Genomic DNA, 24,184 nt, shown 5'->3' with positions numbered 1-24,184 from the left:
CCAGATGCAGAATCAAAAAACATCATCTTAAATATAGTTACTGCCATTGATGGACAGTGTGGCTTGGTAAAAGCACCAGATGCTGTCTCACTTGAAAATACAGAAATAAACTCAAATACATTAAATAGTTAAATTTCAAAACAGAACCTATAAGGGAAGTCAACAGTAATAAAAACTATCCCTCAAAACAAAAAGGAAAGATAGCTATAGCCATACAATTTTTAGAAAAATTAAAATACAGAATAAATATATATCTGAAGTTTGACTTCTTCATACTGAGTAAAATAGAAACAATTATATCTTTAAATATTATCCTTTGTGTAAAGGTTTTATGTCTAAGAACATTTATATAGAACATGAATCATGTATATAACAAATGCACTTAGTAGCCAAAATAATGACATAAATGTTCAGTTCTTAAATTGGATAAATAATTTGCAGAGCATCCATTCATTGATGTTTTATGCAATTATCGAGAATTCAGTTCTTGGAAAATATTTAATATATGGGAAAATACTAATAAGATAATAGAAATTTTTGGGACACCTGGGTGGCTCAGTTGGTAAAGCAGCTGCCTTCAGCTCAGGTCATGATCCCAGCGTCCTGGGATCGAGTCCCACATCGGGCTCTTTGCTCAGCAGGGAGCCTGCTTCTCCCTCTGCCTCTGCCTGCCATTCTGTCTGCCTGTGCTCTCTCTCTTCCCCTCTCTCTCTCTGATAAATAAATAAAATTTTAAAAAAATAAATAAAGATAATAGAAATTTTAAAGTAGGTTACACATTTATTTATATAGTATCCAAGGAATCTGAATAAGAGCAACAGAACAAAACTTTCTTTATTATTTCAAAACTTTTAAAGATGTCAGCAAATAGTTCATAATCAGAAATGCGCCCACCCACTATAAGTTTTATGCATCTGTTAATAATAATAAAGTAAGTTTCTATATTGATAAATCTCTAAGACATGCTGGTAGTACCTTGCAGAAGAATCCACATGGTTCATTTACACTGTGTTATTTTTTTAAATCTAAGATATATATATATGCATATGCACTAGGATACATAAGTAATTGGTAAGATTGGTAAGCATATATATATATACATATGTACATATATATATGCTAGGATGTAAAAGTAATTGATAAGATTGATTGAGAGATTCTAAATGAAAGATTGAAGAAACATTATTCTAGAGTGAGAGAGTACTTTTCCTTAAACTCATATAAACCTACCAGGTGCTTGATACTTTGTATCAATTTTAAGTACTATTATTCAATGAAAAGGAAATAATTTCCAAAAATAGCATTACTTAAAAAGCAGGAATAAACTCATTCATACTGATCTAAAACCAGAGGCTTACTGTAACACTGGAGTCAGACTAAGACTTCTCAGAAGATTGAGGAGATGCCTCCAGTAGGGTCTTAGAAAGTAGGATCATGGAACTGCCATAATGAGAGCATTTCTGTGGTTTTTTTTTTTTTTTAATTGGCCCAGGACTTTTCCTACAGATCCTCTTTTCCTCTCAAGATCCTGAAAGCTCAATTTCTATAACTTAACCATAGCTCCATCATCCCTACATTTTAGGGTTCCATTACCTTTTGTCACCAGATTTAGGAACCCACATATAATGGTCAGCATCAGGAAATTCATGGCTCCTGGCAGAGAGGAAGCTCTGTGTCCTGAAGAATCCAGAGCACTTGGCCCAGCTAGGAGTATAAATAGTCACCTCTACTTGTCTATCATGGGTGATGAACCAGAGATGGGGAGAATGCCATGCCATCCGGATCACCAGACCATTAACTTGCACCCTTGAGTGTGCATGACAAAATAATGCTCTGTTCTAGAAACTCTTAAAGGAAACTGAGGCCTTGCGAAATGAGTTATAATCCCGAGGAAGTATAGGGTCTGATGGGAAGAAACAACTCCCAAAGGAAATTGTTCTCCTTAACCCTAGATGGGGCCAGTTACTTCTCCTCTCTTTATAAATATACACCAGTGATTTAAAAAAAAAAATGCTACATAAAGATCTCACTTATTTCGGACCAATAGCTTTTGACTTCCAGTAGAGTATCTTCCTCTTCGATCTGAATGATTACCAGATCCATTTTGTATTAATTTCTGTGTAAGTTATGAAGTTTAGTTTGAGATGGACTTTTTCTTTTTACTGTGGACATTCAATTCTGGCAGTAACAATTTATTGAAAGTACTATCCTTCCTCCATTGAATTGTTTTGACACATTTGCCAAAAATCAGGTGGCCATACTTGATTCTGTATTATGTTCCATTGATTATGTGTCTATTCCTCTGCCAGAACAGCACATTCTTGATTACTATATCTGTATAATATGTCTTGAGATAGTGCAATGATACTTCTTGCTTAATTCTTCTTTTAAAAATTTTGTTCACTGGGGTGCCTGGGTGGCTCAGTGGGTTAAAGCCTCTGCCTTAGGCTCAGGTCATGATCTCAGGGTCCTGGGATCGAGCCCCACATCAGGCTCTCTGCTCGCAGAGCCTGCTTCCTCCTCTTTCTCTCCCTGCCTGCCTGCCTCTCTGTCCACTTCTGGTCTCTATCTGTCAAATAAATAAAATCTTTAAAAAAAAATTTTTTTTGTTCACCTATACCAGTTCCTTTCAATAAAAACTGTAGAATAGTCTTTTATATATCTACAAAAGTTCTTGCTTGAGATTATGATTGCAATTGAGTAAACCTGTGTATTAGTCTGGGAGAAATGATTTCTTTGTTATGTTGAGTCTTCTAATCCATCTATGTATGCCTATGCCACTTAAGTGTTTTTTAAATTTCTTTCATCACTGTTTTGTAGTTTTTAGAATACAGACTTAAAATATTTTTCAATTTATAATTAAGTATTTTATGAGTAATTTTAAAAATTAATACTTTGTTTTTAATATTCACATGTGTTTACTAGTATACAGTAATATAATTCATGTTCATGTATTGACTTTGGATCCAGAAGCTTATTTAACTCAGTTATTAGTTCTAGGAGGCTTTTAAATTGATTCCTTGATCTTTTCTCTGTAGACTATCATGTCAGCTGTAAATGGGGACAATTTTCTTTCTTCCTTTGCAAACCCTGTATTTATTTCCTTTTCTTATCTTAACATGTTGAGTAGAATTTCCAGTATACATTACATAAGAAGGATAAGAGTGAATATCCTGGCACTTCTGTGATGGTGGAGGTATTCATTCTTTTACTATTACATATGACATTAGCTGTAGGTATTTTGTAGATTTTTTTTTTAATCAGGTTGAGAAAGTTTCCCTACATTCTTAGTTTTCTGAGAGTTTTTATCATGAATGCATTTGAAAGTTATTCAAAGGCTATTTATACATCAACTGATTGGATTATATGATTTTTCTCTGTTAGCCTATGAATTTGCTAGATGACATTGATGATTTTCAAATATTTAACCACCTTTCATTCTGCAACAAATCCCACCTGGTCATGACTTTAATTCTTTTTATGTATTGCCCAATTCCAACTGCCAGTACTTTTTAATTGAAATAGTTGTAGATTGACATGTACTTGTAGGAAATAATTTAGAGCAATCTTGTGTACCCTTTATTTTATGTTCCCTAATAGTCACATTTTGCAAACCTATAGTGCAATATCAACAACCAGGATGTTGACAATGATACATTCCACCAGTCTTATTCTGGTTCCCCAGTTTTACTTGTAATTATTTGTGTGTGCATGTGTGTGTGTTGTGATAGTGTGTGTGGCTGCAGTTCCCTACACATGTATCACATGTAGGTTTGCATATCTACCACTCAAGATATACAGTTCCATCAGCATAAGTGTCCCACCTTCAGTTTACTTTGGCCTTGTTAAAAGTCAGTTGAGCATATTTGTATGATCTATTTCAGGTTCTGTAAGCATTTATCTCTCTGATCATACCACACAGCTATACCTAAACCTTGATATTGGATGGAATGATACCTCCCACTTCATTCTCTGTTCACGATGGTTTTAATGACTCCAGGGCTGATGCTCTTCTATACCAATTTATAATAATCTTGTCCATGTCTAGAAAAATCTTGCTTAGATTAGATAAGAATTTCATTAAACCTATAGATCAATGTTAAGTCTTCCAATCCCTGTACACAGTATGATTCACGGCATGTTTAATCTTCTTTGCCTCCATCAGAATTTTGTAATTTTCAGCATAGATTCTAAACATGTTTTGTTAAATGTATACCTAAGTATGCCATTTACTTTGGGAGTGATTATAATTAGTACTGCCTTAAAATTCCAGGTTCCATAAATATATTCTTAATACATAGAAAAGTAATTTAGTGAACCGATGTTTATTTGGGCAATTAGGATTGAAATTCAGGAGTCACATATTCAGATAGAAACCTGAATTCTTTTGTGTCTCAGCTTTTTTCCTGCAACACAGCCAAACTCACTATCTGATTCTTGTGCATTTTTCAGATAGATTTTTTTAGGGGATTTTCACCTGGATAATCATGTCATATGCAAACAGGCAGCTCTTTTTTCCTTTTCAATCTATATACCTATTATTTCCTGCTTTATTGCAATGGTTACAATTTCCAGTAATGTTAATGTGAAACCATTTAGTCTTTGATCATTAAATATGAGGGATTTATTTTGTAGATGTTCTTTATCCAACTGAGGTAATTCCCTTCTCACTTGTAGAGAATTTTTATCATGAATTAGTGTTTTGCAAAATGCTTTTTATGCGACAATCAATATGCTCATATTATTTTTAAAATTTTCCTATTGCTATGGTTACACTGATTTTTTGTAAACCTGGTGATTCACAGACCTGTACCCCTGGGGATACAAATATATGTTTATAAAAAATAAAAAATTAAAAAAAAATTGCAAAAATAAAAAAAAAAGAAAACTATCAAAAAAAAAAGATTTCGTTTGTTTATTTATTTATTTATTTATTTATGTATTTGGAGGGCATGATGTAGGGGGAGGGAGAGGAAGAGAGAATCTCAGGCAGACTCCATGCTGAGCAGGGAGCCCCACATAGGACTTATCGCATGACCCTGAGATTATGACCTGAGCTGACATCAACAGTCATTCACTTAACCAACTGAGCCAACCAGGCACCTTGCATTGATTTTTGAGTATTAAATCAGTCTTTTGTACCTGAAATAAATTATTTTTTATTCATTGCTGGATTCTATTTGTTAATATTTTAATGAGACATTTAAGTTAATATTTTACTGAGACATGTAAGTTCTTGAGAGCATTTGGTCTGTAGTTTTCATTTTTCATAATGTCTTCATCTAGTTTTACTATTAAAGTAATGCTGATGCTATAAAATGAGTTAGGAAGCATTTCCTCCTCTTATACTTTCTGGAAGAGATTGTGTGGTATTGGTATTCAATCTTTTTAAGTACAGGTATCTCTTACTTTTTGAAAGTTTGGGTTATACTAGTTAACTTTTATGAAAGCCCTAAATTGGAATCTGTTAGTTAGTTTTGCTAACTAAAAGAAATCTGAAGAGGATCTTTGCTTTTACAAAGAAGGCAAAAAGCAAAAATAGTGCTCAGTTCAGTGTTTGCTTTTCAGCGAGCTGTTACAGAGACAGCTCACACCTAGAGCAGCAAGGGGTGGCCCCACCAAACTCCTTCATCTGGGTCTACACTCAGCATCTCAGTATCAAGCCACCATAGCCTTGAACTATGTCTCTGAGCATCTGTACTTCGGATTTAGTTTGTGTATCCATTAGCAAGCTGTGTCCCAAGATATCAGAAAGCCTAAGAAAGTTTATTGTGGGGTCCAAAAACACTCAACAGATTTTCCATGTAGATTAAAGGTAATTGCTTCTTTGCTTTATGCCATTTTGGCTTACAAAAGTTTCATGGAAATGCTCCACCGTCGGATAGTGAGGGAAACCTGTACTGTGTGGAATTCTCCCATGAAACCATTCTGGCTTGGAGATTTCTGTTTCAAAGCTTTCAAATTACAGATTCAATTTCTTCAATGATTAGAGAACTATTCAGGTTGTCTATTTCATCGAGAATGAGTTTAAATTATTTTTGGTTGTTGAAGAATTGACCTATTTCTTTTAAGTTATAAAATTTTTTAAAAAGATTTTATTTATTTATTTGATAGACAGAGATCACAAGTAGACAGAGAGGCAGGCAGAGGTGGGGGCGGGGAGCAGGGTCCCCGCTGAGCGGAGAGACCAATGTGGGGCTCAATCCCAGGACTCAGAGATCATGACCTGAGCCAAAGGCAGAGGCTTAGCCCACTGAGCCACCCAGGCGCCCCTTAAGTTATAAAATTTTTGAGTGAAACTTTTCTTGTAGTTTTCCCTTCCTATCTTTTTAAATGGCTATAGGAGCTTAATGATACCCACTGTTTCTTTGTGGATGCTGATGGCTTCTGAGTTGCTTCTTTTTATCTTTATCAGATAATTTTGAAATTTGATTTAGCAATTTTATAGATTTTTCTTTAGAGAATTAGCTTTTGGTTTAATTCTTTTTTTCTATTGTTTTTCTGTTTTCAATTTTATTTTTCTCCTGCTGTTGCCCTTATTATTTTCCTTCTTCTGGTTGCTTTGGGTTGATTTTGCTCCTCTTGTTTTGGTTTTGAGATAGGATCCTACATTATTGAGATCTTCCTTCCTTTCAATTATAAGCATTTAGTGCTAAAAGCTTCCTTCTAATTATCACTTTAGATATAACCCACATATTTTGATATGACCTATTAGGAAGAAATGTGAAACACAAAAACATGTAAAAAGATGTCTTAGACAAATTAGGGTTTTATTCTTCTCATATGGTATAATGTCAAGGAATGCCATAAGAGCTTCACAGTGACATCAGGCACCAGGCAACATCTTCCCTTCTTTTCACACATTCCTACCATGTGTTTTTGGCTCATAGTTAGAAGACGGCTGCATCACCTGCAGCATTACAACTGTGTTTCAAGCACAAGAAAGTGGCAGGACAAACTCCAATGGATACATGCCACTTGAATCTTTGCCCCACCCCTTTGAAGTATCTCACAAGATACCCCACCAAAAATATTCTGTTAAGCATCACTGGCCACAATTGCACCACATTTCACCACTGCATGCTTGCCAGATTTGGAAACATTGTGTACGTGGGCGTGCTGCTGTTCCTAAACTACCATTCAGACACAAAATGTTGTCATAAGAGCGAAGAAGCAGAAATGCCCAGAGCACATTCACTCCTCAGCAGATATCACATAGCACACTGAGTTCTCCAAGCAAGACGACACCCCTGCAGGGCCAGACTCATGATCCCTTTCTTGGAACACCAAGATCAAATTGTGCAGGCAGCCTGCAGGCATACCCCAGCTGTGTGGAACATCACAGAGGGTCAGGCGAGGAACTCCATGTCCAAACCACCAGCCATGAAAGGAGCAGGCTAGAGATGTGGCAGATGCAAGAGCTCTGTTGACAGGCGATTTAAGGGAGCAGAGGAATTTTGGCAACTGATCCAACCTACAGCCCCTGGAACGCATGGGGGCTTCTCAGAAAGCTTGCCATCTGAGGACGCAGCAGAAGACACTCTCAGTGTTGGTGACAGAGTAATCAGTGTCAGCATACTTTCGTGCAAGTTGCCTATTGCCTTGTGTAGTTCCATTTTCTTTCTCTGTCTCTTGGCATATCATTTAAACGTATTTTTACAATTTTTTGTGTGCTTGACCTAGAGTTTTCATTATACCATTTTAAATGACCTCAGTTACCATCTAGGTTCCTTTTTGTTTGTTCACTTTTGATTTAGCAAATAATTCACATGGATAGGCTCACTAGCTTCTAAATCAGAAAGTGATGACTTGATTTACATGCAAAGAGACTTTAAGAAAAATATGGACATTGGGGAGGGTATGTGATTTGGTGAGTGCTGTGAAGTGTGTAAACCTGGTGATTCACAGACCTGTACCCCTGGGGATAAAAATATATGTTTATAAAAAATAAAAAATTTAAAAAAAAAAAGAAAAATGGAACACAACATCAAAAACGAATAAGGTCCCTGATATGAGGAATTGGAGATGAAACGTGGGGGGTTTGGGGGTAGGAAAAGAATAAATGAAACAAGATGGGATCGGGAGGGAGACAAACCATAAGAGAGTCTTAATGTCACAAAACAAACTGAGGGGGGGCGGGGGGAGGAGGGTAGGGAGAGGGTTTGGGGTTATGGACACTGGGGAGGGTATGTGCTATGGTGAGTGCTGTGAAGTGTGTAAACCTGGTGATTCACAGACCTGTACCCCTGGGGCTAATAATAGTTATATGTTTATTAAAAAATTTAAAAATTTAATTAAAAAAACTAATAAGGTATTGTATGGTGACTAATATAACATAATAAAAAATGTAAAAAAAATACATGTCCTAAACAGATCATCTAATATATATTCCAGAAAACTAATGCTGTAAGGTAAAGTGATGTAAGTAGTAAATGAAAGTGCATCTCACTTCCATCTTATCACTGGAACTTATTCTCCCTCTACAGTGTGCACTCATTTCTTGTTAAACAGGCTAAACAGATGTCATCTTAGATTTTTATTATTAATCTCTTGAGTTGGCATAAATGCCATATTTTTGCCATATTTAATGCCATATTTTCATATTTTAAAAAATTACTCCACTTTTCTGTTGAACTATCTTTTATAAAAAGAATAAGAGCAGTAAACTTTAGTGCCATGCATTCCAACAAATACACGTTTTTCTATGTTCATAGCTAAACATCTTAAATCAAAATCTAACTGAAGATAGGCCCAAACACATAAAAAACGGCTCACAATCAAAATTTCTATTGTGTCTATTAAGTATGAATAGGAAATCTAGGATGACCACACTTTGAGAAAAAGCTGCCGTTTCACGGAGAATAAATGAAGACCATCAGGCTCTCACAGTATCTGGCTACTGGCAATGGTGAGACTCTTCAATGAAGACTTTCTTCCTAACAACGGTCTAGTCTCTACGGAGAAAGAATTTGACCGAGTGCAGTTCTAAGACTTTATCCCAGATGAAAGAAAGGTATCTTGCCCACTCGAGCTTGCCCTAAACTTAGTTCATCTAAAGAAAAAAATAGACAATAGGGAAGAGTTCTTCAAGGAAATACACTGGGGGTACCGCACTCAGGGAAGAGAGCAGTGGATGGGAAAAACACTGTATCCTGGGAAAAGTGACAAGAACACTTGTAAAGGTCATATCCCTGACCTACAGCCTCAGTAAAAGTCTGGACAAAATAAAAAAAATTTAGATCTTTTTCCCTCCCCTGCACTGTACCAATGTAAAAAAAAAAAAAAAAAATTTTTTTTTTTTAGTATATTAACAGTGGCCTTCAGCTGCAAGGGCTAAATAGGCTCTAGGTGTTTCTAAGTACACTCTGATCATTTAAAATGGTATAATGAAGGGGCGCCTGGGTGGCTCAGTGGGTTAAAGCCTCTGCTTTTGGCTCAGGTCATGATCCCAGGGTCCTGGGATCGAGCCCCACATCGGGCTCTCTGCTCAGCAGGGAGCCTGCTTCCACTTCTCTCTCTGCCTGCCTCTCTGCCTACTTGTGATCTCTGTCTGTCAAATAAATAAATAAAATATTTAAAAAATAAATAAATAAAATAAAATGGTATAATGAAAACTCTAGGTCAAGCACACAAAAAATTGTAAAAATACGTTTAAATGATATGCCAAGAGACAGAGAAAGAAAATGGAACTACACAAGGCAATAGGCAACTTGCACGAAAGTATGCTGACACTGATTACTCTGTCACCAACACTGAGAGTGTCTTCTGTCCACGTGTTGCGTCCTCAGATGGCAGGCTCTCTGAGAAGCCCCCATGCGTTCCAGGGGCTGTAGGTTGGATCAGTTGCCAAAATTCCTCTGCTCCCTTAAATCGCCAGTAGTGGTGCGGATCGCCTGTCAACAGAGCTCTTGCATCTGCCACATCTCTAGCCTGCTCCTTTCATGGCTGGTGGTTTGGACATGGAGTTCCTCGCCTGACCCTCTGTGATGTTCCACACAGCTGGGGTATGCCTGCAGGCTGCCTGCACAATTTGATCTTGGTGTTCCAAGAAAGGGATCATGAGTCTGGCCCTGCAGGGGTGTCGTCTTGCTTGGAGAACTCAGTGTGCTATGTGATATCTGCTGAGGAGTGAGTGTGCTCTGGGCATTTCTGCTTCTTCGCTCTTATGACAACATTTTGTATCTGAATGGTAGTTTAGGAACAGCAGCACGCCCACGTACACAATGTTTCCAAATCTGGCAAGCATGCAGTGGTGAAATGTGGTGCAATTGTGGCCAGTGATGCTTAACAGAATATTTTTGGTGGGGTATCTTGTGAGATACTTCAAAGGGGTGGGGCAAAGATTCAAGTGGCATGTATCCATTAGAGTTTGTCCTGCCACTTCCTTGTGCTTGAAATACAGTTGTAATGCTGCAGGTGATGCAGCCGTCTTCTAACTATGAGCCAAAAACACATGGTAGGAATGTGTGGCCCAAGTTTCAAGTATTCAAGGATACTTAATCAGGCAGGATATTTTAAGGGCTCACAGATTAAACGTATGCCAGAAGCTGCACGAAGTCTCATTCTAGTGACTCTGGGAACATGGAGTTGGGGCACCCACAAGTCTGCTAAGCTAATCCTTTACTGCATAGTTCCATACCCATGGCCCTTGGCCAAGCTGTCTTACTTCAAAATGATCCTATATATCTGAGCATCTACATTTAGGGTAGCATTTGTACAATAAAGTTAGCAATAATATTAGTATGTATATTCTTAATATTTGAAGGAGGCAGTGTGGGGTTAAAAAAAGGACGTAAAGAAATGACTCTTGTATCCTATAAAAGCCATTACAATAATTTTGATATTTTTGTACCAGTTTCATTACTTGTGTCCCCCTTGCTGTACCACTTTTACTTTATGATAAATGTGTGCAAAACTATTTAGTACAGAAATTGGTTGATGGTTGGAGAGAGCCATGAGTGAGTATCACTTTTACAATTGCAACAAGAATAATAAGATACTTGGGAATAAATTTAACTAAGGACATGAAAGACATATCTATACACTGAAAACTATAAAACATTGATGAAAGAAATTAAGGAAGACAAATAAATGGGAAGATATCCTGTGTTCACAAATGGAAGATAAATACTTGTATTCCTATGTTCATTGCAATTTTTATCATAATTGCCAAGGTATGGAAATAACCCAGATGTCTGTTGGCAGAAGAATGGATTTTAAAAATGTGTATATAAAGTGGAATAATAATCAGACTTTTCTTCAGAATTTGCATGACATCCTTGCACAGGACCATGCTAATCTTCTCTGTGTCATTATTTTAGTCTATGTGCTGCCAAAGTGAGCACAATAATAAGCTTTTGAGAAGGAAGGAAAACCTGCCATTTTTTGACAGCCTGCATGAAGCTGTAAGACATTATACTTAGTGAAATAAGCCAGATGGAAAAAGAAAAATACTGCATAATCTTATTTACAATGGAGTCTCAACAGTCAAACTCATGAAAGTGGAGGGTAGACAGTGATTGCCAGAGGTTGTGTGGAGGGGGAAATGGAGAGATGGTAGAAAATTTTGGTCAAGAGGTACAAAATTTTAGCCATGCAAGATGAATGAATTCTGAAGATCTTTTGTACAACAATGTGACTGTAAATTAGCAATATTGTATTATATATACTTCAAATTTGCTAGTGGAGTAGATCTTAAATGTTTCCACCACAAAAAAAAAAAAAAAAAAGATCAAAATAGAGAACAGTAACTATGTGTGTTAACGAAAAAAAATGAAAAGGATTAAAAGAAACCATACACTGAAAGATGTTTTTTGCAAATCACATATCCAATAAAGAACTCAGATTACATAAACAACTCTTAAAATTTGACAATTAAAAATAAATATTCCATTATCCTTGAGCAAATACCCACAAGTTTAATTGCTGAGTCATATGGTAGTTCTGTTTCAAATTTTTGGGGAGCCTCCATACTGTTCTCCACAGTGGCTGCACCAGTTTACATTCCCACGAAGAGTGCATGGGGGTTCCTTTTTCTCCACATCATTGCTAGCACTTGTTATTTCTTGTCTTTTTTATTTTAGTCGTTCTGGCAGGTGTGAGGTAATATTTCACTGTGGCTTCAATTTGTATTTTCCTCATCATGAGTGATTTTGAGTATGTTTTCATGTGTCTGTTGGACATTTTTTTTTAATTCTGTTTTATTAGTCACCATACAGTACATCATTAGTTTTTTGATGTAGTGTTCCAAGAGTCATTGTTTACATATAATACCCAGTGCTCCGTGCAATATGTGCCCTCCTTAATAGCCACACCAGGCTCACCCATCCCCTTTACCCCCGAAACCTTCAGTTTGTTTCTTGGAGTCCACAGTCTCTCGTGGTTCATCTCCCCAACCAATTTCCACCCTCCACTTTTCCTTTCCTTCTCCTAATGTCCTCCATGTTATTCCTTATGTTCCATAAGTAAGTGAAACCATATGATAATTGACTTTTTCTGCTTGACTTATTTCACTTAGCGTAATCTCCTCCAGTCCCATCCATGTTGATGCAAAAGTCGAGTGTTCATCCTTTCTGATGGCTGAGTAATATTCCATTGTATATATGGACCATATCTTCTTTATCCATTCGTCTGTTGAAGGGCGTCTTGGCTCTTTCCACAGTTTGGCGATTGTGGCCATCGCTGGTATGAACATTAGGATACATTTGGCCCTTCTTTTCACTACATCTGTATCTTTGGGGCAAATACCCAGTAGTGCAATTTCAGAGTCATAAGCAACTCTATTTTTAATTTTTTGAGGAATCTCCACACTGTTTTCCAAAGTGGCTGCATCAGCTTGCATTCCCACCAACAGTGTAAGAGGGTTCACCTTTCTCCACATCCTCTCCATCATTTGTTGTTTTCTGTCTTGTTAATTTTGGCCATTCTAACTGGTGTAAGGTGGTATCTCAGTGTGGTTTTGATTTGAATTTCCCTGATGGTTAATGGTGATGAACATTTTTTTCATGTGTCTGATAGCCATTTGTAGGTCTTCATTGGAAAATTGTCTGTTTATGTCTTCAGTCCATTTTTTTTTATTTGATTATCTGTTTTGGGGGTGTTGAGTTTGAGAAATTCTTTATAGATCTTGAATATCAGCCCTTTTTTCATAGTGTCATTTGCAAATATCTTCTCCTATTCCGTGGGTTGCCTCTTTGTTTTGTTGACTTTGCTGTGCAGAAGTTTTTATCTTGATGAAGTGCCAAAAGTTCATTTTCGCTTTTGTTTCTCTTGCCTTTGGAGACATGTCTTGAAAGAAATTGTAACTGATGTAGAAGAGGTTACTGCCTATGTTCTCCTCTAGGATTTTGATGGATTCCTGTCTCACATTGAGGTCTTTCATCCATTTTGAGTTTATCTTTGTGTACGTTGTAAGAGAATGGTCTAGTTTCATTCTTCTGTACATAGCTGTCCAATTTTCCCAGAACTATTTATTGAAGAGACTGTCTTTTTTCCACTGGATATTTTTTAATAATCACTCTCATGTGAATGGCCTAAATGCTTCCATAAAATGGCACAAGGTTGTAGATTGGATAATAAGGTAGGACCCATCCAAATGCTGTCTACAAGAGATGCATTTTGAACCTAAAAATACGTCCAGACTGAAAGTGAAGGGATGGAGAATCATCTTTAATTTCAACAGGTCTCAAAATAAAGCTGGGATAGCAATTCTCATATCAGACAAATTAGATTTTAAGCTAAAGAATGTAGTCAGGGATACAGAAGGTCACTACATCATTCTTAAAGGGTCTAGCCAACAAGAAATTATAACAACTGTAAATACTTATTAAGAAATTATAACAACTGTAAATACTTATGCCCCCAACATGGGAGCAGCTAACTATATAAGCCAACTCTAAATCAAAATAAAGAGACATACTGATAAGAACACATTAATTGTAGGGGATCTTAACACATCACTCTCAGCAATAGATCATCTAAGCAGAAAGTCAACAAACAAGAGTTCTGAATGATGCATTGGACCAGATGGGCCTCTGTTGGCCATTTGTATGTCTTTTTTAGAGAAATACCTATTCAGGTCTTCTGCCCATTTTTAATTGATTATTATTTTCCAGTGTGTGTTGAGTTGTATAAGTTCTTAATATATTTTTTATATTAACCCAATATGAAAAGATATATGCACAGCTATCTTTACTGGAACATTATTTGCATTAGCCAAGATACAGAAGCAGACCATGTGCCCATCAATAGATGAATGGATAAAAAAGATGTGGTATTTGTATACACAATGGAATGGTACTGAGCCATAAAAGAGAATGATATCTTGTCATTTGCAACTACATGAATGGACCTAGAAGTATAATACTAAGTGAAATAAGCCAGCAGAGAAAGAAAAATACCATATGATTTCATTCATATGTGGAGTTTAAGGGAAAAAAAAACCCAAACAAACAAATGAAAAACAAAGAAAAAGAGACAAACAAGAAAAATAGTCTCTTAAATACAGAGAACAAATTGGCGGATGCCAGAAGAGCGGTTGGGGGCAGTGGGTGAAATAGATAGGGAAAAAGGGATGTAGAGGTATAAGCTTCCAGTTGCAAAATAAATAACTCATGGAGATGAACAGGACAGCATAGAGAATGTAGTCAGTAAGAGGGTAATAACATTGTTTGGTGACAGATGGTAACTACACTTACTGTAGTGAGCACTGAGCAACATAGAATTGTTGAATCTCTATATTGTACACCCCAGACTAGTATAACACTGTATGTTAGTTATATTTCAATAAAAAAAAGTAAAGACATACTCCTCATACAAAAACACAAATATTCCATTTAGAAAATGGGCAAATGAATAGACATTTCACCAGAGGATGGCAAATAGGTACATGAAAAGATGTTCAACATCAGTAGCGATTAGGAAAATGCAAATTAATACCAGGATGAGATACTACTACATATGTATTAGAACAGCTAAAAACGGGACGCCTGGGTGGCTCAGTTGGTTAAGCAGCTGCCTTCGGCTCAGGTCATGATCCCAGCGTCCTGGGATCGAGTCCCACATCGGGCTCCTTGCCCTCCGCAGGGAGCCTGCTTCTCCCTCTGCCTCTGCCTTCCACTCTGTCTGCCTATGCTCGCTCTCACTCACTCTCTCTCTGACAAATAAATAAATAAAATCTTAAAAAAAAAAAAAAGAACAGCTAAAAACCATGAGAATGCCAAAAGCTGATGAAGAGAAACCAAATCTCTCATACATTGTTGGTGAGAATGTTAAGTAGTGCAGGCACTCTGAAAAATAGTTTGGCACTTTTTTAAAAAGCTAAACTTAAGTATGTCATACAATCCAGATATCACCTTCCTAGGCATTTATCCAGAGAAATGAAAACTCACATCTACAGAAAAATCTCTACACAAATATTCACAGCAGCTTTATTTGGAATAACCAAAATCTGGAAATAACCAAAATGTTCTATAATATGTTAATGGTTAAACAGTACATTCATACCATGAAACACAGCACAGCAACAGAAGAAGCAACTATTGATAGATGCCATGATCTCACAAGGTCGTATATTGTTTGATCCCTTTTATATAACATCTCAAAGTGACAAAATTAGAGCAAGAATGTTGGAATGTTGGGGAATAGGGGACAGAGTAGCACAAAGAAGATCTTTGTAGTAACTGAATAGTTCTGCATATTGATTGCTCACACTAAACAATTCCTGTGATAAAATGACAGAGGTATACATAAGCATCATACCAATGTCAATTTCCTTGTTTTGACATTGTATTATAGTTATCAAAATGTAACATTTGGGGAAACTGTGTAAAGGGTACACAGGATTTCTTTATTTCTTTATCTGCAACTTCCTCTTAATCTATAATCATTTCAAAACAAATAAAATAAAATAAAATACAAATATAAATAAAGATGGTTATAGCCAGAAGAAGTATGTGCTTGCCAAGACAGTTTTCCCTTGTGCGAGGAACAATAGACTTGGAGTCAGTAGACTAAAGTCCCATTCATGACTCCCGGACCTTAAGAAATTCAACTGACCTGTCGGAGCTTCAGTTCTATTCCATAGAATGGTCTTTATCAATTTCCTAGCCTAAATGTCAGTCATCTGTGTATCCTTTTACAAACATACAGGCTGCTATATCATCTATAGGTTGTAGTATTATTTAGTTAATATTTTTTATAGAAACCAACACAATTCATTTACTTAAACTCATATTTGGACCACATCTTAAGTGGTTTTCTGTAAAAGGGCTAGCGATTTTTTTGGTCAAATAAACATTAAAATAAAAATTATTTTAAAACATACACTTATGTTTGCCACTTAAATTATCACTCACACTGTCAGTGACATGGGTCACACATTTCAGGAAACCATAGTTTAGCCCAAATACTTTACCTTACATATGAAGAAAGTGATGTCTCATAGACAAAAAGAACGAAACTTTCAGATTTGAAAGATCTCTTAAAATGTAAATCACACTTCTCTACCACATATCAAAGCCCCAAGTCCTTAGTAGGCCCTGTCAGTCCTGATGTCATATAGCTCTGCCTGCTTCTGTGGTTTCAGCTTCTCTTCTTCTTTCCCTTGCTCACTGGACCCCACTCACACGTGGCTCTCTGCTCTTCCTAAGAGATCTGTTGCTTTCCTACCTCAGAGCCTTTGGTCTTGCAGTTCTCTCTGCCTAGAAGATTCTAGATATCCATGTAGCTCACTTCCTCCATACATTTAGGTTTCTACTCAATGTCGCTAACTCAGAAAGTCCTTGCTTGGGTAACCTGTTCCAAATAGACATCCCCACCCCCACACATATACACATACAACAGCTTATCCTCCAGCCCTTACCCTGTTTTGGTTTTCTTTATAAGCACTGTCATCACCTGCCATTATGTATTTTGTCTCCCTCTCTAATCAAAATGGCAAGACTTTGCCTTCTCCTCTTAGACCCAGTGCCTAGAACTCTGTCTAGTGTAGAGATCCATATCAGCCAATTCATCAGTCCTCCCTGCAGAACCCAAGAGAAGTGATCAGGCAGACTCCATGTGTAGTATTTGGACACCAGGAACCACCACATCTCCCAGACAGTCCAACCATTTTCAGATGGTTCCAATTATCAGAAGTTTTTCTAATTAGTTAAAATCTACCCCAGTATAATTTCCACCCAAGACTTGTAGTTCTGCCCCCTAGGCCTGCACAGATCATGTCTTTCAGGAGATAATGACTCTAACTCTCGTCCACCCATCACTGCTTTTCAGGTTAATAGGTTTCTCCTTCCATCATTACTCAAGCATAATCCTCTGGGATGACAGAAAGAAGATGTGCTCAGGGTGCCTTGGTGGCTCAGTTAGTTAAACGTCCAACTCTTGATTTCATATCTCAGGTCCTGAGATGGAGCACCCCCGCTGGGTACCGAGCTCAGTGCAGAGTCTTCTTGCCCCTCTTCATCCCCTTGGTGGTCTCATGAACTTGCTCTGTCTCTTTCAAATAATAAAATCACAAGAAAGAGAGAGAGAGAGAGAATGAATGAAAGTAAGATCACTGATAGATAGATAGATAGATAGATAGGTGTGCTCTTGAGACAAGTGAGCCAATCCTGAATCTAGATCTTACTCCTAAGTATGATGTAACCTTGAGCAAATTATATTTGCCTATCAGAGATCCTGGGAGGATTCTGGGGGTCATATATGGAAAGTGTTTATCTTAGCTACTGGCAGTAAGACTTCAGTGGGTGGCTTCCATGCTCACTGCTTTCCTGGAGAAGGAACTACTTCTATCAAGGACAACACAGATTTCCTGCTATCCACCAGGCTTTCCCGAATACCTGCCAACTGGAGGAAAAAGAAAGTAGAATAGCACTGGGCCCATCTAAAGGTATGAAATGATCATACCACAGACCCCCAAAAGAAAACCCAGTGGACTCACAGATACATTTCCTGATGGTGCCAGGCATTGCCCCCTTCTATACCCTCTTTGTTGGAGAATCTGTGGGAAACATTTTTGTTGTATTCTTTGAGGCTGGGGTACAAGAATGTCTCAAATACAGCCAATATTAAGGATTTGGAGTAATAAATAAGGACTAAATTCATAGTTTAAAAGAGCTGGATGGTGAGTTGTGTTAGGAGGGTCTCTGTCTGGTTCTTTCTTGCTCACGGTATGACCCTGGGCAATCCTCTTCCACTCTCTCAGTCTGCATTTTCATAGATGAGAAATGCCAATTCTAAATCTATCAGGATATGAATGAATACCATACATGCATTCATTAATTCATTGTTTTCAACAATTGTGCACTGCACACCTGGACATACAGAAATTATAGCCAGTCCTACCTTCAGGGACTCATTGTCTGTTAAAAGTTGTCCTTGAAAGTGTTAATCCAATAGGGGAGATAAACTAGAAAAATACTTAGTTCCACCTCAGCATGAAAAATATTATGACAGGAGGCCTGGGTGGCTCAGTGGATTAAGCCTCTGCCTTTGGCTCAGGTCATGATCTCAGGGTCTGGGGATCAAGCCCTGCATTGGAGCCTGCTGTCTCCCTCTCTCTGTCTGCCTCTCTGCCTACTTGTGATCTCTCTCTCTCTCTCTCTCTCTGTTAAATAAATAAATGAATAAATGAATAAATAAATAAATATCTTAAAAAAAAAACATTAAGACAGAAAGAAGGAGGCAGGGCAGCTGTAAACATAAGGGAGGGGACTAAACTTCTCAAGGAGAGGAACAAGAAAGCCTTCTTGGAAAGTGGGTTCCTTCTCTCCACAATGCCAGAGATTTGTGATGGACCTGTAGATCCTGTCTGCTCATGTCTTTGACCTTTCCCAGATGTTGTCTCGAGAAGGACTCTGAATATTGGATCATCAATTTATGTTGCGGACCCACAAGCTGATGGGTGGTGGAGCACTCTGCCCTTCTCTGATTTATTGTCCATGACTCAGCCTTACCCAAGACAATAAAATGCAGAGTGAAGATCAGCCTCTCCTGGCACATTCAGTATGCCGCTGGATCGTTCCTCACTCCTCTCAGGATACATTAAACTCTCGGTCCTGACCTTAGCTGTTCTTGTGCTCCTGGCTCAGGCTTCCCCAGGTAACCAGACAATGGGGAGGAGGGAAGAAGGAGTAAAAATGGGGTTCTAGTCATAGAATCATTGGAAAACTGAACATATGTGGCAGTGATGGCAACCCACAGAGATGACCAAGATCTAGTGCAGTCTTATAATGAATATGGAAGTCTGTCATCCCTGACTATGATGGTGTTTTTCATGATGGCAAATACTGGCAGAGCCCAGAGTTTCTTGTACGAAGTCCCTTCCATATGCAGAAGCATCTGCAGCATCCCTAGTGTCCTTAATATCCTTGGCCCAAATGTCAACAGGGTCTCTTCCCACCATCTCTCATTTCAACCTACATCTAATGGATACCACCTCTGGCAGTAACCAGTCCCATTTCTTCACCTCTTCATTGTTACATAGTTTTGAATGTTCCTTTAAAGCAATCAGAAGAGACATCTTGCTCTTGTGTTAGAATATGTAGTGAAAAATTTGTAGGTTGATATTGGATATCTAGAGGCTTGTGAAAAATAGGTTCAAGGTGTGGAGCTGGGGTTAGGACAGACGATTCTGGATTCCAGATTGAACGTGATCATAGTTCTCTAACAGTCAGATAGATTTTATGGCTGGGTGGTGAATCGCTTTCGGAAGGGAAAGTTTCCTGCTTAGGCTTCCTGGGGATTCTAAGGTTTATGATTATTATTTCCATGATTTCCCTCTGAATCATTGCTGCTGGAAGCTGCATCCTCTGTTGGATCTGCTTTTCAAACTGAAAGCCTTTGTCAATCACTCAGTTTTTCTAGAAGCAAAAGAAGGTAGTTCTGGGCTAATCAGTTTCAGCTTGTCTTAAACTCTGGTAAGGGCAGATTAGTTTTGAAGAGGGAGTTGCAGCTGCAAAAGACATTTTGGGAGAAAGAATCTACACATTGATTCATGGAATCAGAGTCCGATTTTTCCAGTCTGAATATCCTGGTAAGAAAGAGCAAATTGGTAATTATCTCTCAGGAGGGGAGAATAAACAAGTAGAGAGGGGAAAAAACAAGTAGAGAAAAACCAATGAACCCAGTGTGCTGAGGAAGCTGTGTTTTATAGATCTAGATGGGGTTGAGTCACAAACAGGACAGAGACTTATACCATCTAGAGCATCAGCCTGCAGGTAGGCAGTATAAGTTAATCCTTCAGTGTTCAAAGTCCTGTTCTAGGGCATCATTTGGGACATGCAATTAGAACAGTGCCTGGCACCATACAGTACATCATTAGTTTTTGAGGTAGTGTTCCATGTTTCATTGTTTGTGTATAATACCCAGTACTCCATTGCAATCCATGCCCTCCTTAATACCCATCACCAGGCTCACCCATTCCCTCTCCTCCAAAACCCTCAGTTTTCCCCCCAGAGTCCATAGTCTCCTGGTTCATCTCCCACTCCGATTTCTCCCCCTTCACTTTTCCCTTCCTTATCCTAGTGTCCTCCATGCTTTTCCTTATGTTCCACAAATAAGTGAAACCATATGATAATTACCTTTCTCTGTGTGACTTATTTCACTCAGCATAATCTCCTCCAGTCCCATCCATGTTGATGCAAAAGTTGGGCATTCATCCTTCCCGATGACTGAGTAATATTTCATTTTGTATATGGACCACATCTTCTTTATCCATTCATCTGTTGAAGGGCATCTTGTTTCTTTCCACAGTTTGGTTATTGTGGACATTGCTGCTTTGAACATTGAGGTACACATGGCCCTTCTTTTCACTATCTGTATTTGGGGGATAAATACCCAGTAGTGCAATTGCTGGGTCCTAGGGTAGTTCTATTTTTAATTTTCTGAGGAACCTCCACACTGTTTTCCCAAGTGGCCATACTAATGATGTAAAAACAAATGATGTACTATATGGTGACTAACATAACATAATTTTAAAAAATACATTCACATTTTGGTATGGTTAATAATTCTGAAAAGAAAATAATATATATGGAATGCAGAGAGCAAGTCAAATATATGCCAGGATTAGTGGTATGCTGTAATGGGCCACATACTTTTATAATCAAAGTACTCATATAATATATATTGAATAAATAAATTTAGGAGCTTAGTCATAGAAACACTTTGTATCTTCAGTGCATTTTGTTACCTTCATAGCATTTTGCATGTCATTTCATCTGGAATCTCTGGTCTTATCAGAATAGTGCATTATATATACTGAGATGTGGTATTATACATTAGAATTAATAAAACATGTGACTTTACATATAGTTAATAAAAAAACAAAAAAGAACAGTGGCTGGCACATACTCTGGTTCTCAAAAAATCACTGTTGAGTGAACAATGAATTGAGAGGGGGAAAAAATAGATAATTGAAGGTACAGGTCCAAGCACCTAGATTTGGGGGACAAGGAGGAACCAATGTGGCAAGACTGAAAAATGACAGAGATCAAAACATCACAAGCACAGAAATAAAGTCCAGTTAGAGCTGGTTGAAGGAAGAAAGATAACTACTCATATCTAGTACATGTTAAGACTAGCATTAGGCATTCTACATCTCCATATTTATTTAATCTTCCCAAGAATGCCATTACATTTCAGTAGTTCATCCTAACTATTATTACTACAATACTAACACCCTTAGTATTATAGTCTTTACTCTCTTTCATGTATTTGTTTATTCATCTTTTTGGTTTTTTGATAGATGGATGGGTCAAAAGATGTAATTATCGAAAAGGAAGATGCAGGCAATCTTGCAAAGAATATGAGAGGAAGAAGGAAAGATGTGGGGGAAAAAAAATTTGTTGCATCCCTGATGTAAAGCGTGAACTCCCATACTCTGTTGAGAAACAACAGATGACATACCAAGCTAAGGTAAGAACAGCCGAACGTCTGTAAAACTCCTGATACAAGACTCTGAACAGCCAGAATTATGAGTTGGAGAAATGGCTGTCTGGGACACCTTCATGGTCCTTAGATATTAGACACCTGCTGGGTCTTCACAGGGTCCATTAAAGAAAATATGTTCATTATAGCTCTCATTATATCCTGTCTCTCTAATCCTCTGTAGCCTAACATCGGTAGGTTGTGTCAGGACATAACTAATGTTCTTGGTTCTCACTGTAAGACTATTTTATAGGATCTACCACCTGAATTTCTAGGTCTCTGACCACATGCTACTAGGTCCCTCAACGTGGAAGTTTTCCAGGCTAATGCAGATTCCACCTTGGCCACACCTTATCTAAGACCCATCCTAGGGTCTTGAGATAGGCCATTGTGGTCCAGAGGTCTTTTGCCTCTTTAACTCAAAGTTCAGCCCAAGGCTCTGCCTCATGGGCTCACTTCTGGAATTTATCCCTTACCCTAATTCCTAATCATTCTTAGCTTTCCGAAGATTGGCATGTCTTCTGACGAGGAAGCAACCATTGCCACTCCCACCCAAATGGAGGCGGAAAAGAGTAAAACAAAACAAAGAACAAACCAACCAACCAACCAACCCCCGCCCCAAAACAAAAATCAGACAAACACCGCCCCCAACCACTGCATTTACTGAGAATTTACTTATTGTGTGCAAAGCCTTGTCCTAAGTACTTTACATACATAATCTCCTTTCTTCCTAACAACAGCTCCATGAGGTAAGAATTTAGTATTGTGTTCCTTTGCCGGAAGAGGAAATAAAGTCACAGAGACTTGCCCCAAGTACCGCTGGCCACTGAACTAGCCCTCCTGGTTCAGTAGCAACACTTCGAACCCATGATACCCGAGTTCAGATGTTGTGCTTCCTCAATGCGGAAAACTATTGCTATAGTGAGAAAAGCTCACTGTGCTCTTCCCGTCCAGAACCCAAGTCCTTAATGTGGAAGGTGTGGCGGAAGGGAAAGCTTTGGGAGCCTCCTTGTGGTTAAAATGTATAACAAATCCAGCCCTAACTTGTATATCCAGGCACAAATAGGAATGATCCCAAGTTATAGTTAAGGAAGGAATTGTGCCCACTTAGTAAATAGTCTTAGTTCAGAGACCAATGGCAGTCAGGTCTAGTGGTGAAAATTATCCCTTGCCTCCGTTTACATAATTATCTGGAGGACACAGTCTGAAGACAAGGTACAGCAATCCACAATCATGGCAGCTTCTAACCATTCAACCCATTTCTCTAAGTACTTTCATATCAGTTTCCTCATCTACCCCCACTGTTATACCGCCATATAACATTCATGTCCCAAACCTTAGAAGATGTCCTTAGGCTATCTGAAGAGTGGATCAGTGACTGGGTCTCCAGTTACCTGGGCACAGTGATGTCAACTTCAACCACACCAACAGCTGCAGAAAAGCCCAAGAAGCCACCTGTTCTTCTACAAGTTTTTATGTATTTTTGGCCGGAGAGACTATGCTTACAAATGGACTGAGGAGCCTTAGAGAGTTGTGTAAAGAAACCTCCAGACCATAGTTCCAAAGAATTGATAAGAGTGCAAGGGAAATTCAGAGGCACTAATAGTATGTGATTATGTCACCTTACCATTCTGAGCCACATTTTGCCCATCCCCAAAATGGAAAGGTTGGAGTAGATTATAAACTCCATATGCCTTTCAACTCTTAAAGCCTTCTTCATTTGTTTATATCGAAAATCCATTCTTTACCTATGACTTCAGATGCCACTTTAGAAAGCAAAGGCATGATGGAGGATGAAGAGACTGAGAAACAGGAAAGTCACCTCAACCTAAGTACTCAAACCGTAATCCTAAAATATATCTTAGTTGCCTTCTTGTTCCATACTGCACCCCCCCACACACACATCATGTTGGCCACAAAAACCTCCCAACTCTGCCTCCTTAGCACCTGTTTTTCCATCCCTGCCTGGGCTATTCTGATTCAGCCATCATGTTTTCTTGCCCATTGTTATGGCTGACTGTGTCCTCCAAATTCATACGGTCAAGTCTTAATCCCCAGTACCTCAGAACATGACTGCATTTGGAGATAGGGTCTAACTTTAAAGAAGCAGTTAAATTAAAATGAGATCATTAGGGTGAACCCTAATCTGGTATGACTGGCATTCTTATAAGAAGAAGAGATTAGGACACAGAAGAAAAACCGTGTGAAGATATAGAAAGAAGATGGCAACCTACAAGCAAAGAGCAAGACCTCAGAA

General features: G+C 38.1%; 1 protein-coding gene and 1 non-coding gene across 2 annotated transcripts; one reads left to right on the top strand and one right to left on the bottom strand.

Annotated features, from left to right (window-relative positions):
* Positions 1-11,240: 11,240 nt before the first annotated feature.
* Positions 11,241-11,345, bottom strand: LOC131808704 (U6 spliceosomal RNA). The gene has a single exon (XR_009344911.1). It is a non-coding gene; the product is annotated as a U6 spliceosomal RNA (small nuclear RNA).
* A 7,659-nt stretch (positions 11,346-19,004) lies between these two features.
* Positions 19,005-21,967, top strand: DEFB115 (defensin beta 115). The gene is made up of 2 exons (XM_059134335.1): positions 19,005-19,098; positions 21,746-21,967. Exons 1-2 carry the CDS (start codon positions 19,005-19,007, stop codon positions 21,937-21,939), a joined length of 288 nt encoding a protein of 95 aa, XP_058990318.1. The 3' UTR covers positions 21,940-21,967.
* The last annotated feature ends 2,217 nt before the right edge of the window (positions 21,968-24,184 follow it).

Source organism: Mustela lutreola, chromosome 9 (assembly GCF_030435805.1).
Source record: "Mustela lutreola isolate mMusLut2 chromosome 9, mMusLut2.pri, whole genome shotgun sequence".
NCBI classification, from domain to species: Eukaryota; Metazoa; Chordata; class Mammalia; order Carnivora; family Mustelidae; genus Mustela; species Mustela lutreola.
Note: the sequence above shows the minus strand (reverse complement) of the source record. Positions and strands in the feature narration are given on the sequence as shown.

Excerpts from the sequence above, each read along its gene's own strand:
- DEFB115 (XM_059134335.1), top strand. The coding sequence starts at position 19,005 with ATGCCGCTGGATCGTTCCTCACTCCTCTCAGGATACATTAAACTCTCG. Across the intron at positions 19,099-21,745 it reads CCTGGCTCAGGCTTCCCCAG|ATGGATGGGTCAAAAGATGT; the intron begins GTAACCAGACAA and ends GTTTTTTGATAG.